The 17754-nt window shown below is 36.0% G+C and overlaps 2 protein-coding genes across 14 annotated transcripts in view; one reads left to right on the top strand and one right to left on the bottom strand.

The window, feature by feature from the left end:
- The window catches only part of LOC141427433 (putative sodium-dependent multivitamin transporter), a 214150-nt gene that overhangs the window by 137121 nt on the left and 59275 nt on the right, over positions 1-17754 (bottom strand). The window lies entirely within an intron of this gene.
- The window catches only part of CAP (Cbl-associated protein), a 183878-nt gene that overhangs the window by 154221 nt on the left and 11903 nt on the right, over positions 1-17754 (top strand). For all 13 annotated transcript variants that reach the window (XM_074086862.1, XM_074086863.1, XM_074086861.1 and 10 more), the window contains 4 exons: positions 221-390; positions 1575-6215; positions 7474-7530; positions 16892-17052. In XM_074086862.1, the coding sequence (XP_073942963.1) occupies positions 221-390; positions 1575-6215; positions 7474-7530; positions 16892-17052 (5029 nt within the window). The remainder of the gene's footprint in view (positions 1-220; positions 391-1574; positions 6216-7473; positions 7531-16891; positions 17053-17754) is intronic.

Here is a 17754-nt window from a genome sequence, read left to right as displayed (position 1 = left end):
ACAATAATTAACAATAGTAATAATATCCCCTTAAATTAATAAGTACTAAAAATATTTTATTAAAAGTTCTGTGTAAGTTTAATAAATATACAAACGATGAAAGTGTTTTAATTTATTTGTTATTCACATTCTTTCTCAGTAAATAATTCAAACATAAAGACACAACATATTTCTCGTTTTATATAATTACCTATTAAGTATATCTTATTTTCTCTCTCAGAGCGCTTAAAGAATCTGGCTACGAATCAGACTCGACGCTGGTATTCCGCCGTAGGGATGACACGGAAGCTCCTCTGTCACCTGCGGAGAGGCGAGCCGCTTATAAAGACCTGCAGGCGGGCGGTGAACCCCCGCTAAGGGGATTCCGATCGCCTGCACCTCCTAGAACAGGTAATTATAGGGATACTTTTGATATTTGTCGTGGTAACCAATCGTTTGCAATTATTTAGGCCAGCGCCAGCACTGGCATCTATGACTGCGATTCTACCATTTTATTTCATTCTTATTTTAATTGGATAAATAACAAATAAAATGATGTTGTAAGTGTCAAAAGTGCATGGCGTTGGTTGAAATCCCAAAAGTTTCTCAGTTCTCTAGTGCAACAAGTAGTGTTGTAAAGGATACCTAGGTATCATGGAATAAAGCGGACTCAATGTCCCTGTGAAAATCAAGCATGCCGAGTTAAACTTTTACAACAATCCTTGTTGCACGAATTTTATTTAAAAAAAGGGTTTTAAAGTTTTGGGGATTTTACTGAAAGGGTTTGGATTTAGTAATAAGATGCAATTTGGAATGACGGCAATTAGATTTGAAGAACTTGGATGTATTTAGTTACTTATACTCAGTCAGACAAACAAATGATACACATTTTGATCGTTTCTAACAGTTACTGCATGGTAAACATAGAATAGACTAATATAATCGGTGGTGGTAATAACATAAAATATTTCTATGTATTCTTTTAGAAAACATCTATGATACAATATAGTAATAAAGCGACCAAGAAATTTTATCTCTTAAATATATGAACTATCTTAAATCAGCTCTTAAAACTTCACGGCCGTAATAAATGTAACGTTAGTACAAAAATGCATTCGGTTTATAAATCAACTTGTCAATAATTCGGTTAAGGTCGGCGCATCTATATGACTCGGACATGGTCTAGTCCACATGTGAACTATTGTTGGACCTGCTCGCTCAAGGTCGAACCATAATCACAACGATTCCGTCCGCGTAACACGTTAGTCCGTAATGGAGTATTTGTGAGGTGAGTCTATATTTCCATTCTAATATCGCATGCCTATACCTACTTCACTCAGATAACAAGGTGCTGGGTCTACAGTTGACTTCATTACAAGGTAATGCATGAGTTAGTTCCTAAATCAGCAACCTCCAAAATTAAACAAGCACTATTAATTTCCACGTATTTTGATTGACCACTTTTGTAGCAACACAGTAGTCGCAAGAAACGCTTAAGAGTCACGAAAAACCCGAAGCACAACCACGTTTTACCCACGTTTAACTAGCACAATTAAAGTGAAGAGTGCTACTGAACAGTGGTTAAAATTCCACAGACGAATCGGAAATCGAATACATTCCGATATCACCGACACTGACGAAGATAAGAGTTCACAAGAAGTCGCCACAAATACATGAAGTTATTTGCTATCCAGTTACCGGCATTGAACACGACGACACAAAATTTAAGAAAAAGCGGCCGTCATTCATAAGTGTTGATGTGCCGACTAGAATTGCCAATTACCCACCTGCTCCTCCCCGAAGAGTATCTTCCAGAAACAGTAGGACGTTGAGACTTGTTACTTCAACAGCGCCTGTGACGTCATCTACGCCAATACAGTCTCAGTCCAATGTGGACTATCTCAGAAACAAAATCAGCCATAAATTAACTAGACAAAATACGCATATCATAAGCAAACCTGAGCCAGATAATAAACCCCCTACCGATAAGACAGCGAAGAGCCGCGCTATGTCCACGTCAGCACCACCAGCTCTCAATAGAAAAAGCAATGCAGTACATGCTGCGAAAAGTTTTCCTAAAAAATCAGCAAGCGAAATAAAGGCGGTAGGGACAAGTAGTTTTGGTTCACCTAGAAAAACTCTTCTGCCCACTGAGTATGCCAAACCTTTGGACAGCAGATATAGTGACACCACATCGTCTGTTATCATTGAAGGCGGTGCGGGTAGAAGGACACCGATATCAAATATTTTAGACAAAGTCACACCAATAGATAAATTATGGAGTTCTGAAAAACGGAATGAACGTATAGAAATATCAAAAATAAAACCTAAAACGATAGCTAAAACGAATATGAATTCTTCAAGATTGAGCCCAGTAAAATCAACATCAACTTTATCTTACCCCAAATCTTCTTTAAATATGAATTCACACAAAAGCAGAGATATGATGCGGACTGCTGAAAAAGTTCAGAAATATAAATTATCAAACCAAGCCAAGTCCAGTCCATGTTTGAATACTAAGATCGATACCAGTAAGCCTTCAAAACCGCTTCAAGTTTCTTCTGTTTCGAAGTTATCTACAAGTTCCAATAATCAAATTAAGACCGCTTCGGTCACTAACCTGAAAAAGAAAAAATCTCTTGAAAGTTTGGTTATAAGACCACGCAGTGTCCCATGCCATGAATCATGTAGTAAAAAGTCGAAAGATGCTAGTAAACCAGTGAAAAAACCAACGAAAACTAAAAGTACTAAAAAAGGCACCACAAAATATTCTGATGATTATGACTCAGCAAGTCAATTTGGGGATACCTCGAACGATGTATCTAATTTTGGCTCCTTCGAAGATCTAAGAAAGACAAAAATAAGTTCTAAGGATATTAAACAAACCCGTGACGCGATCCAACAATCAGACTCTTTCTTTCAACATCTTTTCTTAGGAACCACCCATGTGCCAACAATAACTCAAACATCTGCGGATGAGAAATCATCTGTACTACAGAAAGCCAAAATGTTTCAATCTTTTCCACAAGACAATTACTCGGCGAAGTCACTAAACTCATACTTAATACATAGAAAGCCTGTTTCTCTGTCACGCTTTAAAATGTGGGATAGATACCCAAGCCCCGTGAGAATTCAAAGCCCACGGTCTATATCATGGCCCGGTAGAATGTACCAGGAAGTACGTAAGTTTGACAGTTTATCGAAATATGATGAGTTTGGATCAAATTCTTCCTTAGCCACAGTCAGAAGCAGAAGTGAGCCTCCAACGAACAAATTGTTTTTCTCGCAAACTTCACGTCCCATATCGCCTACTGTTATTTTTCATAAAGTTCAGAAGCCTGCTAAGCCAGAAACTAGTAAGAAAACGCTTTCACCGTCAAGATTAGTATTTTCTCAAACGTCTCGACCGGTTTCTCCTATTATTACAAGAAAGGTTACTAAAGTTCAAAATGAGCAAGGCCCTGAAATTAAAAGGCAATCACTTTCTCCATCCAAAATGATATTTACTGAAACAGTTCGACCCATTTCACCAGTTATAAAACATCAAAGTTCGAAATTAACATTGATTGAGCCAAAAGTAGAAGACAAACTGCAGCCATCTACAATATTCTTTTCTCAGACCTCACGACCTGTATCACCAAAGGTGCAAAAAAAAAAGTCATCATCAGCTAGTGGTTCAAGAAGCCAGTCTACATCGCCAGTTTCATTCAGATCTCCATCTTACCGCCGGATACATAATGCCAGAATTCAAAGTAGCAAACATGTGGAAGAATTTGAAACAAAAAAACTAATACGTACAAGAAGTGCAGACGATGCTAAACAGAGAAAACCTATTTCTTGTGAAATAACAAAAACCAAAAGCAACCCAAATATCCCAATAGAAGATCCTGATTATGATGAGTACATTCGTGATATGGAAAACTCTAAAGCTAGATCTGAAAGATTTCGCGAACTAAATAGATATTACTCGTACTTAGAAAGAGTCGGTGAGCTAGAAAAAGCAACATCAACATCTGATTTACGCCACAGACGAAAAGATGAAGAAATTATTGATTTTGATAGGTGGAAGAAAATACGAGCTATAGAAAGAGCTGAGGAGGAATTAAACAACCTTTACCATAAATTAAAAACCGCTCAAACTGAAAACGATGTTCTATTTTATCCGAGAGATTTAAAAGATTTCAGATGGAATTATGATAGTGACAGAGGCCTTAGAATAAAAGAAAAATCTGTAGAGGATCTCAAGGAGCAATTCCAACAAGAAAATGAATTTGATTCACTTGATTTAGAACAATCAAAGGATATCTATAAACCACTTTGGAGAGGAACTAGCGTTGCTGAGACTGCATTCAATATTAATAGAAAAGATGAAATAAAAAAAAAGAATGACTCTTCTCCTCATATTAGACCAACAATTATGCTACAAGATACTTCTATTACAGAACTGCGTAAAAAAATTGGGCTTGGTAATCGTTTATGGAGCAGTTTGTCCATGGAACAAGTCAATGCGTTGAAGAACCAACTTAATGCCATATACAGCAAGGAACTAGAGTCTAAGTCGGCCAAGGAAAACGATAAATACTATGTGGAAGTAAAAGATACCAATGAAATTAGAAACTCTAACTTACACGTACGAAGTAATTCTCTCAATTCTACTTGTTGTTCTCCCATAAAAGAACATGAGTTAAATAAATCAGAGTCTATTGCGGCAATTGCCTGTTCAGTGCCGTCTGTCAAAGACCTTAAAAATAATGTAAATAAAATTCAAATGAGTCTCAGTGAAAATGAAAAAAGAAAAATGTCTCAAACACTGAGCAAAGAAATTATGAACAGAATAAACAAGTTAGATGCTGACCCGGTACTTAATATTCAGGAAATTTCCATTGTAACGCCACCACCATTACCCGTTGAACAAAAAGAAAATCAATTGGTGCCTTCAAGTGTTGCGTCTGATGTAAATGACGAAAGTAAAAAATACGAAAGCATTAGCAGTAAAACAAAAACGCTTCAGCCGGAAAGCATTGAAGCGATGCATCAGTCTTCTGCAAGTGAAACTGAAACAGGTAGTTCTGATGTTTCTAATAGAACTGTAATCTATAGGGAACCCAGCAAAGATGTAAAGCAAAAAGTTGAATATTTTGAATCGGTTAAAAATGTCGCGGAACAAACAAAGACCGTTTACCACGCTAGAGATAGTTCGGATGAAAAAGAAAATGCAGACAAAAATTTATCACACAAACAAACCCCAGAAAAACAACAAGAAGAACTTAAAAAAGCTCAAATATTTCAATCGCAGTCTTGTACAAATTTCAAGGAACTTTTCGGCGAAAGTGAAAAAAGCAAATTTTTGTCACTTCCTCCTAAACATGAAATATGTTCGAGGTCGTCTTCACCCCAATCGGAAGTGCACGCGACGGGCCGACGTACACCAGACACGCTACCGTTCTCGAGCGACGAGACAATATGGCGCAGTCGGAGTCCGTCGCCCGACCCGGAGCGGTACTGGCGCGCATACCTCAACCTGGCGCGGGCGGGAGAAGTGCGGCGCCTGGCGCGACGCTTCGACTCGCCCTCTGCGGCTGGGGCCGTATTACGCCGCCACCGCAGCGACCCAGAACTCTCTAGAAACATCATCCACCAAAACTACGACAACCCCCGCCGAGACAAACACAGAGGTTTGCCTGTGGCCCGCGTACCTCTACGCCCCGCTAACCGTTATATGCCTCACATCGATATAATATCGAAATTAGCTTCTCTGCGAAAGCGTGCTACACCTCGATCTAGATCCGCCGAAGAAGCTTTAGAATGCCGGCCTGGCGAAGTAAATCGCATTCGACGTAGATTTGAAACAATGTCATTGCTAGGTCAAATTTATGCTTCCGCGCCCGATATGAGCGAACTGCGCGATATAGCACCTTATCTGGCTGGACCGTGGGTCGCGCATCGTTATCCTATGCGTAGCGATAATAACAGGTCTCTTAAAGAAACGTCTACTCTTGTTGAGGGTCGAAAGTCGCCCGTTAAGAAAGTAGTAAAGAACGTGGCTAAGGATCCAGTTAAATTGAGTTCTATCCTGAAGAGTGATGTGTTCGCGAAGCAGGAGTTCAATGCATCAGCTCACAGACCTACGAGTCGCTACGAGCCTCCTCGGACGCCGCCGCGGCCGCCGCCGGCCTCCTGGCCGTACCGGCTCGCTCCCTACGTCACGCCTTCACGTCACACGGTTACTTTTCAAGGTTAAATCTCATTTTATTAACTTCATTCATATTTTTTAAAGTTGCTCATAGTGTGTGTTTAGTTTTGGAGCTAAACTTGTACAGATGCCATTTTCCGGCCAAAGAGTTTATTGATAGCCACATTGTTCGCGTGTTCATCGATCATTATGATTGGTGGCTTTAAGGTGGTACGGAACGCATACAAATTGTTGGCACGCGAAAATAAGTTAGGACATACCTTGTATTACTTTCTTAGGACTCTATTTTAGGAAGCATCCTTCCTTTTACCCGACTGCCCGAAGGAGGGTTATGTTTTTCGAGCGTATGTATGTTTGTATGTATGTAAGTATGTATGTTATGTATGTATGTATGTATGTGGGTATGTATGACCATTTCTTTGGTCCTCGCTGCAGCCTAAACGGCAGGACGGATTGTAACATATGAGGTATCATTGGATTCGTCATAACTGTCGGAGTGACATAGGGTATATAATATTTCAATATGGCGTCTGCGAAAAAAATATGGCGAAGGAATAAAAAATATATTTTGTATTGTAACAATATGGGAATCAAATGAAAGCCAATAATTAGTCCATTCTAAATATATGTGGGTTATAATACTTTTAATCTACTATTTTCACAGAAATATCAAAAAAGTATAAAATAAAAAACATTAAATTTGAAAAAATCAAAAAAAAACTCGACTGCCTGAAAAAATAAAAGGGAGAAAATAAGTCTAGTGATCTAGAACTCTGTCAAGCAGCTCATTTAAGGTTCAACAGTCGGAACCCATTCAAATCGTAACCAGCTCAAAAAATGACTTGACAGTTCTAGACCACTAGACTTATTTTCTTCCGTTTAGTTTTTAAGCCAGTTGGGTTTTTTTGATTTTTTAAATTTAATGTTTTTTATTATGCAAAACAAATGAAATAATTTAATTTATGATTGGTTGTTTGACTGAACTGTCTTTCTGATCTTTCTTAAACCTTTTTTGCCTAAAAATTATGTGTAGTAGAAAAAAAGGTTTGCTTTAAAAATCTTTTTCTCTTTAGAACAGTCGCATATTGAGAGAAAGGTTTCCATATAATTTGTATTACATAACAGTGTAAGTACCTACTTGTTTCGGAGGGCTCGTACCACTTTAGAGGCACATTTCGGCTTCAAAAATCAAACAAGACATGAAAGTGGAATGTGGAATCAATAATTCTTTGCCGGTGTTCATTTTTGTGTTCCTTAACATACTATTAAGTTTTCCTTATCACCCTGTTTTGCCCTGGTAGAAACCGACGCTCCAGAACCACCAAGGAGAGCAACCTTTAGAAGCAACTCGGACACAGGTTAGTAATAATAATCTAGATAAAACTTAAACAACCTATAGATTTCCATGCAAATACCGATCGATCAATAAATATAGATACATATGCTCATAAAGTAACCTAACTATAATTAGATAACATCATACTTGAACAATCCGTAGCCGTACTTTCGTTCCGTAAAATTTGTGGGAGTTAACGTGAATTGCACTTATTATTTAACTGTGCGAATAAAAAACAATAGCCTTTGTTCAAAACAATCGGGCTCTCAAGTTTTGCGTCTGACCGCCGCCGCCAACATACGTGTCGACTCGCGATTAAGACCTCTTATTATAAAATCAGGGTCTGATAATAGTATAAATCAAATGACATTGATGCAGTCGTTAAGGACAAAATTTACATAAATCTATTGATTATTATTGCCGATTAGTAATATCGCAAGCCTCTGAGACTAGTGTTAATCATCGTGAGATGCGGTTGAATTTCTGACCCTGACGCGCAAAAAACTTGTTGGTTCGGTTTTTGATTGTAAACAGTGTGGCCTCCTGCTGAAGTTTAATAGTGATCGGCGATCAAGCCGATGTTACACATTTTTTGTGAAGATGAAGTGCTCTATGTTTGTTATAATATATCGGCAAGTGTTATCATCAATTGTTCGCCGATAAAATATTCATATCTCTATTATCTTGCCTTCAGTTTTGTGCGAGCGAGCGTTGTGTTCGGTGTTGACAGTGAATGACTAATCCTAGTGCAAAAATGGATCAATGTGACTTCAGAAAATCGCCTCAGGCTAAGATTCCGAATAACCGCGATATCGTCTATGAAGATGACGGCTTTTTCAGCGATGTTCCCGCTTCTGGATCTCTGTCGAAGTCAGTTATCGCTATGAACAGATATCTGAAAACTAATTTGCTTTATGACGATAGTGAACCCGACACGGTCGATGCTGCTTACTTTTCCAAAGAAAGTAGCCCAAAAGATTCTATTGCTAAATATGACACGGACAGCACAAAAAGTAATGATTCAATTGAGAAACAAAATCCGCCATCAGTTATGACTGAGAATAAATTAAGCAACATTGCTGAATTAGTGAATCATGCAGATAAGCTCACCGATGATTATAAATCGATGCAATTAATGGAAAAAAGTAAAAATGAAGCCAGCAACAGCAGTAGCCCGCCCGTTGAAACTATTTATAAAGATGACCAGTTTCAAATAAGAAAACTTTCATCATCTATACATAATTTATCAAGCGATCACGAGATAGAAAGTGAAAATCATCAGGAAAAACCCGTTGCACTCAGAGGGAAAACGGGTGATGTTAAAATCACGCAAAATCGTCACACGGTACATGAACCCAGTGATTGGGCTAATAGGACTAAAATATATCCGGATGTCTACGCTCCGTTACCATACAGTGAGTATTTGTTTATAACAATGCGCAATTACACTTTTTTTTCAGCGGTTTTCAATAGCCGCTATGATTTAAATTACCTGCATTGTCCGCCAATCGTGATTATTTTTTGTGCCGGTTAATGAATTGTACACTACTTTCGTGTAGTCTAAATTAATAAATGCTGATGTAGAATGAGAACAAACTAGGTAGGAAAGGTAGGAAAATTGTTTTTTACCTTATACTGCTGAGGGATTTTTAATCCTGGAAATAAATAATAAAATAAATAGTCGGTTTAAAAATGAATGATATTGAGTAAATAGATCATTTTGGACCATTGCATAGTACCCGCACTATGAAAGGCGCTTTGTGGTTTTGGCGGGAGACGCCGGCGATGTTATGTCCGAGTGGAAGAAACAAGAAAGCATCTGATCTATCGTAGCCGTCGCCTCACGACAGTCGTCGCGTTCGCGTTGACAGACCGACAACTAGACAAGACAAATCGAAATTGTGCGAGCAATTGTTTATATTGTGCTTAGTGGAGTGCCGTGCTGTTTGAAATGGGTATTCTGAAGCAAATTAAGAAAATGACAGCTCATGGTGCGTGTTTTGTTTTGGTTTCGTTATTAACACAGATGTGCAAGTTGTGGAAAGTTTCCAAAAAGTTAAAAATTTTCAAAAGAATAATAGAAATAATAGGAAAATTTAAATTTAAGAAACTGAAGGTTTCAATTACCATACGAAATTGTGAGAAACTTTCAAAATTTTCCTTAATGAATAATTCCGCAATTTTGAAAATTACTTTTGGTACATTATTAGTTATTAATAGGATTTTTGCTTAATTAAACAAGATATTTTGTTATATTTATTGCAAATTCTCTCGATTTATTTCTGAAAAAGGGTCCTTCATGAAGATTAGGTATCCCTCAAGACAAATTTAGTTTGATTTAAATAAGAGCTTATTTAGTTTGATATAATGTAATGCCAAATATGTGGTCTACCACCCTAAAGTTGATAATAGTTTGCCTGTCATAAAACAATAATGCCAATAGACGTGTCTGTCAACTTGAAAGTTCGACTTTAGTGACATATTCATTTGATAGGAACTTGTTTAAAAATTGATAGACCACTTATTTGGCTGATGGTACCTGGGACAATCAACTATTTTACCGACACTTTGGGCGTCTCCTGCGTTACCAAAAAATCGTACTTCCAACAAGATATTTCACGGTTTAATAGGTTGAACTTACGTAGGATGGCATGTATTCATGTACACCATCTATTAAATTACAGAAAAAGCATGTTTACTTACAAAAATCTGCAATTGTTTGAAAAATGTCGCGGACAGATTAGTGTCGGTAAAAAAGTTAATTGACCCACCTATAGCTTTGACAATGAACATAAATCGTGTATTTGTAGAAGGCCAAAAAAAACAGAATGTTTAGTTAGGAAAGAAGAAACAAAAATTTCAATATTTTTATAAGTTGTGTTATTTATTCCATGCAGTTAAATGAGAAATATTTGAATTTTTCACGTCTCAACAACGTCTCTAACGAAGGAAATAGCTGTTTAGGGGTTTGAGGTAGTAAAAATTTGATGAAGTCGAATCTTTGAGAAGTCTTTCCCATTCAACAAACATCGAGCAAAGCTCGGTCTCTCAGGTCCTTAGACATTAATAAGCATTACGTCACTACTTTGAAAAAATCTCGTATCTCAATTCAATACGTCAACAAAATTTAACCTTGACGTAATGGTCATAAAGTGCACTCAGAAAAATTATCCATTTTGAGATACGAGTATTTTTAAAAGTAGTGACGATTAGGTATTGAGTGTTGACGTTTGTCAAAACTCCTTTGTTACCAGAGAATCTGGCGGTAGTGGGGTGTGTGTTTGGTTTGTACCACCAATGAGGCATAATCACATGGGGTAAAAAATGTGGTGCCAAGCCAACGAATGCATCCAGTATCTACCTATTTTCTCTGGCTTCCCATTAGAATGATGTACATAACATAATCACATTTGGTGTATGAAAGCCTTGTTTATCTAAATTAATTAGATTTTTTACAACTAATATAAATTGCTGTGCGCAATCAAAAATAATTGTTAGGACTAATTTTATACGATGTAAAGTTGTTTTTTGTTCTTAATTTTTATTCATAGAAAAAGCGTGCTTGAGATCGTCACGGTAGATTAGTCGTGCTATGGTTGAGTGACAGATTATGAAATATGCAAGAGGTCGTGCTGCGACAAAATTGTTGCTAACTTTTCTATTATTTACTAAGAATTTGAGTGATTTCGTAATTAATTTGTTGGTTATTTTTTTGATTTTGTTAACACACTTGTTGGTATGTGGAGTGGAAGTATTGGGGGGAGGCCTTTGCTCAGCAGTGGGACAGAATAGGCTAACAACAACAACTTGTTGGTATCCTATTTGTATCATACGCACGGAAGTATACTTACCTATGACTAAATTTTTTGCTTGTTTGTAACTGTTAAATGCTATTTTTATTTTTTAATAAAATATCATATTAGTAATTATTTTAGCTAGGGTAAACCCTCCAGTGAATGAACCCCCCCCAGTGAATGAACAAAATCACGTTTTTTGCCTAAAATAAGCAATATAGCCATTTCCACCAACTGTCGTATTTTTTTTCTTACCGGCAACTCGATTTCCTATGCAATGGCAACAATCGGTAAATTTATTTTCGACCAATTTCAACATGGCAGGCGTTTGAAGTTCACGTATTTCTGCTTTTGAAGTTTTGTATGGAAAAATTAGATCCCAAATAAGAACAGTGCATGTTTGGAGTAACATTTGAACTGCTTATTTCATGTATACCACTATAAAGTTTAGCTATTGGTTAGATTAAGAGTTAAATCTTCTATAATTGTACTCTTTAGTGGCTTATTTTGCGGTTAAGTTGATATTTTTAGGTGTTCCATTACTGGCTTATCAAATGTTCTAAAACCAGTAAATGAACAGTCTGTTCATTTACTGGTGTCGGCTCAATATAGTTTTTTTCCTAAAATTAAATGTTAACGTAATCGTATTAAGGTTGTGTTTTCAGATTCTGCATAGAAAACGATTCTGTTTCTTTGAACTAGTATTGGGACACTACGTGTTCATTCATAGGAATGAAAAATCTAGTAAATGGACTATAGAAATTTGGCTTTGTTCATTTACTAGATACCTACTAACCCTATGTATGAACAACGTAGGTAACGATGGACGTGATCGAAATGCACGATAGTTTTACTTCCTAAATTGGACTTGTTAATAATATTAGATTGTACAACAAGAGCATAAAACAAGCCATTTTACCCAAGACGTTCATATAGTCACCCGAGCCGGTACAACGAGGGTGGATAGACACGTCGAGGAGAAAATGGGGATTGCGAGGAAAGGAAATAGGAACAGTTAAAACAATTGTTCAGTTAATGTGTACCTTTTATTTGTCATGAATTACTATATCATTATATATTTTTTTGTTTTATTGATCGATTTTTATTTTTATATAAATTAAAAATGATTAAAAAATGATGTAGATTTTGCTTGTAGGAAGTTGCTTATTGTTATTAGCCACAATCTATAATTAAAAATTGGGTTGTTAAGATTTTTTTGTCCCAAATGATGATACTTTTAACTAATTAGAGACTGATTACAGACTGATTAGAATACGAGTATCAATAGAGTTTAATGTTTGTTATTTTTTAAGTTTTATTATAAAGCTCGGATTATCGTCACTGAAAAAATCTCGTACTTATCTAAAATCAAATGTCAACAAAATTGAACCTTGGTATAACGTCTATAAAGTTCACTCGGAAAAATTATCTATTTTGAGCTACGTTTTGTAAAAAAAAGTAAATTAATCAAGATATTAAGGTGCTTAATTTGTACCTACTTTAATAGAATTATATATGTATTTTTGTAATACAGAAACATAATTGGAATACTGAAGGTGCTGTACCTACCTCAAGATTTTATATAATAATAACTGAAGAAGAAGACTTCGTTTTATGTTAAAATTGTTTTTCTAAATGTTGATTAAAACTATCTAAATAATGTTCATTCACTGGGTTTTACTCTGTTCATTCATTAACTTTTTCGTTCATTAACTAGGTTTTTGGGTACATTTTTTTAAATTCTTCCATAACTCAAAAACTATACACGTAATAAAAAATCGCAGAAATGAAATTCTTGATTATTAAATAACGATTGATTAAATTACATAAAACCATTACAATTATTAATAAGTACAGAGTAGTGATTTTTCAAAGTAGAAAAGTTTCTTAAGTGTTCATTCACTGGAGGTTTTACCCTACTTACGAAGTACCTTTGTATCCTACTTAGTTTTATCAGATCTGAGTCAACTTTTGATATACAAAGGTTATCTTGAAACATTCCTAGCATTCTTAGATTAGGTAGCTTAGTGTCTTTGACTACTATCTAAAGTACTAATGACTTCACAAATGATTGGCCAGTAAATGGAATGCGAAATAATTGATGTCAATTAAATTTCAACGATCATTACGAATCAAGCCTGCTGTGCCTTAACTTTAATTCCATTGCAAAAAAAATTAAAAATATTTTTTTAATCGAAAAAGGTTGATACTTCAAGTTGACAGGTAAAAAAAACTTAATTTTGTTTACTCTATTTCGTCCACTTAGCGAAAGTTACAATCTTTTACTTACTTACTATTTTGCGCAATTACGTGATGAAAGCAGTAGAAAGTACGTTTCGTAAATTTACTTCATTGTAGGAGGTTAATTCGTTGCTAATTTGATGTAACTTCACCTAACTCTGCACGACAACAGACAATTTCAAGACAGTTTCTGTTCAATACAAAACAGATTTTGTATTGAACAGAAACTATTAAATTAAAGTAATGTACCTATTACCTATCAGGAAACATTATCTATTTTTTTTCTATTAAACGCTCTGTACCTATAGCGTAATGCTTGTACAAGACTTGTACATATACGTATCTAATATGTAATCGGTCATTAAACTGTCGAAGCCTCTATCGATGACAGCTGAAAAAACTGTCGAAATGAGGAAATTCCAGTTTTCGTCTCGTCAATCTCAAATAAATCCGCCGCGTTAGATCAAAAACCATTCCGCTTGCTTACCTATTTCATAATGCAAAAGCAACATTCCCATGCTTAAAAAAGAAACAACTAAATGCGTTTATAGTAAGTGAAATCATGTTTTTGCCATGGCATAAGGCTCCTACTCCCACTTCCAACAGTTATGCGAGTTATGCCTTATCTTTGTGTGGAAATGACCATGTGTGTCGCAAGCACGTGTCTGGAATTGACAAGATCGTGAAAGTTGGCTTACGTATTCGTATTCCGAAGGGCTTTCGATTCTTACACGTATAAGTGACTGCATAGCATCGACAAATATTTAAATATAGTTTTCTGTTGAACCAGCTGCTGCTTCTTTTGCAGCGTATCTTTGACGTCTCTAGTCATTTTGTGAAGTACACTGCGCTTGATGCTAAATATAAAGTATAGAGATAAGTACCTATCTTCTACGTTGATGTGATGACTTACTAGTAAGCCTCGTCTTGCATAAAATGCAATAGACAACGATCTGAAACACATTCCTATTTTTTATTTATTTCTTTTTCACCAATAACTTCTCTGACCTACTTTTTTTCTAAAATGATTGTTACCAACGAGAACAGAACACGTAACGAGTATTGTGTCGTTTCAATTTTAATTGAATTAATACCCCTGTCAATATAAAATTGGCCACTCATGGTATTGCCTTCTCGAAACGCCAAAATTACGCAATTCTCATACCGTCTAATCATTGTGCTTTCGTTCAATTTTAATTACTTCCGTTTAACAGCCAATACATCTTCGGTTAGGGCCTTTGTACACGGCGATTTTATACGCACCGACAACACGCGCTTATGATGCCCTAATGGTCCTCAAAAACAAATTGATATCCTTACTAATATTATAAATACAAATACAAAAACAAATTTGTTTGTTACACTTTCATGCTTAAAGTATTCAACATTGTGATGAAATTTCGTATCGAGATAGTTTGAGAAGGACATAACTTTAGTTTTTATCCCGGCAAAATGCATAGTCTCCGTGGGAAACAACTAGTATTATACGTTGTTTGTATTAAATGGCCGTGTACAAACATAATAATTATTTGCAGAAGTGTAACCACAAATATGTACCTACATATTGTCTAAATTTATTTTAAATCGCGTTTGAATCATTTAAGTTGTTCGCACATCATGTGCGTATAAGATACACAGTGTACAATGCCCCTATGCACCGCGGTCTTACATCAGCGTCATATCGGAAGGTAACTTAATGTGTTTGACCGTACTGGATTATTTTAGTCGCAGTCGTAAACTGGTTTCGCCCGCGGCATATAAAGTTACGTCTCATCACATAATCGTAATCGGCACAAATCATCAATAGTCAAGTTCTCATGTTACGCCATAAGCCGCCATATTACATTCGGAACTTTCACTTTTAAATTTCCGCCTGACATTTTTATTTATTCTCTAAAAATGTTTAATTATGAAACAAATGTTATTTAGCGTGAAAGTTTTAGTATAATGAAGCAACTACTTACTCGCGCTCCGTGCGTTTTGTGTGAATATTGCAAAAATGCTGTACGATTCCGAATTGCTTGCAATTAGTTCGTATTGTTCGATAGCGTGATTTTATCGTTTACAAATTAATATCGTGTTGGGAAAAAATATAATTTATTTGCACATATTCTATATTGTCAGCTTAAAATTTACAGCGATATTGTCTTGTTTACGGTATTTAATTGGTTTAATTAGAAGTTAATCCAATACGCCAATACGATAGTGACATTTTTGACATTGTTAATCTGTAATATTCAAGTGATCTGCAGTTGCAGCAAGTGAAACTTTTTTGTAAATGTGTAATTATTTACCTAATAAATAAAATTAATCTAATTCTGTGTTTCACAACCTTTTTTTTTGACCAAACGCCACTTTGATTTGAATATTACTAACAGGTATGTACCACATGGTTAAAAAGAAACTGTAACTATTAAATTAAAAATAAACTGAATTCAAAACATGTAATAAAAATAATCGTAAATTTTCAAAAGTTACTTTATTTAATTGCCTCGGCATGCCAGCACGGCAGCAGGCTTCAATTTTTTAAAATATTTAGCGAAACTTATTACCGCTCTTGTCAACCACTGATTATCCGTGTACCATTGGTTGGGGACCACTGGTCTAATTAATCATCATTATCGCGAAAAAATCTTGCCTATGTGCCGCTGTCATCTTAATTGCGCAGTTGGGCAATGTCGAAAAATAGCCCGGGGCAGTGTAGGTTATAAACGAACGTATGTACCTCGTAATCATAAACACCCAATCAAGCGTCACCCCTTGTTCAGAGTCATGTTCGTGACTCATATTAGCTAATTAAGACAATGTTCCACTGATGCCACTATTGATAATAACATTAAATACTGTCAGACAAAAAGGGTGAGCATCATAGTTAAGACTGTAATTCAGTAAATAAACAAATGACAATAATTGGATTCGAGTCGATTCATTTGCTACCACAACTATAGCCATTTGGAAGAGATTTTACTTTATCGTTCATTAAATGGTCATTTGCATACCTAATGTTACAATATTGGTTACATTCCTTGTATGAAGCCAATGATGTACCTACTTAGCGTCACACATTACCGCTGACAACTCTGCCTTATAAGATAAGCCTGATATATATGCTAATATCAAACATCCCATATTTTTAAATTTCTTTAATAAATACAGATCGAATATGTATAAATTCAGATCGAATTCCAATTAGTTTTAAAACAATAGTTGTTGAGGGTCCTTGGTTGATTTTTGCCGCAATACAAAGTATATTGAACATTCTTTGTTATATCTTAATTTTAAAAACGTCGTTGTGGTCGGGCCGTAATAGTAACTAAAAAAAAAATTCACAAGCCTAATGTCCAACAGAATCGCCCCGTCGGTATGTGGAGAGCGACGTGAATATCCACTACCGATGTCCGGTGCGGCAAGACCCACTGCCGTTGGTGCCGGAACGCGAGCTGGCGAGGCAGCAGGCTGAGCACATGAAGCGACTCTATCGGGAACAGAGGCGGCACAAGTACTTGCAGGTGAGGGAAAGTGTTAGAGAGGAAGCTGATGTGCTGGCCAATGTTGGACCGACCAAATAGCCAAGTTGTTAGTAACCCTGACTACGAAGCTAGCGGTTGCGGGTTCGATCCACGTGACGGGCAAATATTTGTATGATGAATACGAATGTTTGAACTTGAGTCTTGCATGTTTGTATGTATTTATTGATATATAAATAAATAAAAATAAAAATAATAAGTGGCCTAAGTTGTATAGCAACAACAAGTACTTGATATATTTATAGCATATCTGTAATTTTTATGACCTCTGTGACTCCCCTATTTTTTTTGTCTTTGAGATATGTATATTTTATGCGTTTGTGACGTATATTTACATAGTGCATTGGGCACCAAATCGCAAGCGCAATCCTGATGATGCGGCACGCTCGGGTGGCTTTATTTATGTTGAAGCGCACACACAGACAAAACGGACTGCTACTTAGTACTTAGACGAACAGTAGATATTAAATTAAATTATTTATTAGGTACCAATTTTTTTTTTAATCTATGTTTGCAGTTTTTTTTGTCACTAACATCGATGACGTGGTTGCTTAGATATTTCTATGTGTTATAGTTTCAGAGTTACCCAGTACCCATATTGGCCGAACTCAATAAGCTACCGTATATACCGTTTTAGTACCGGTATTTGATACCTGTTTCAAGCCCATGGTTGCTTACAATTTA

The sequence above is a fragment of the Choristoneura fumiferana genome, chromosome 4, assembly GCF_025370935.1.
Source record: "Choristoneura fumiferana chromosome 4, NRCan_CFum_1, whole genome shotgun sequence".
NCBI lineage: Eukaryota > Metazoa > Arthropoda > Insecta > Lepidoptera > Tortricidae > Choristoneura > Choristoneura fumiferana.
The sequence above is the reverse complement of the archived record's forward strand: the minus strand, read 5'-3'. Positions and strand labels throughout refer to the sequence as shown.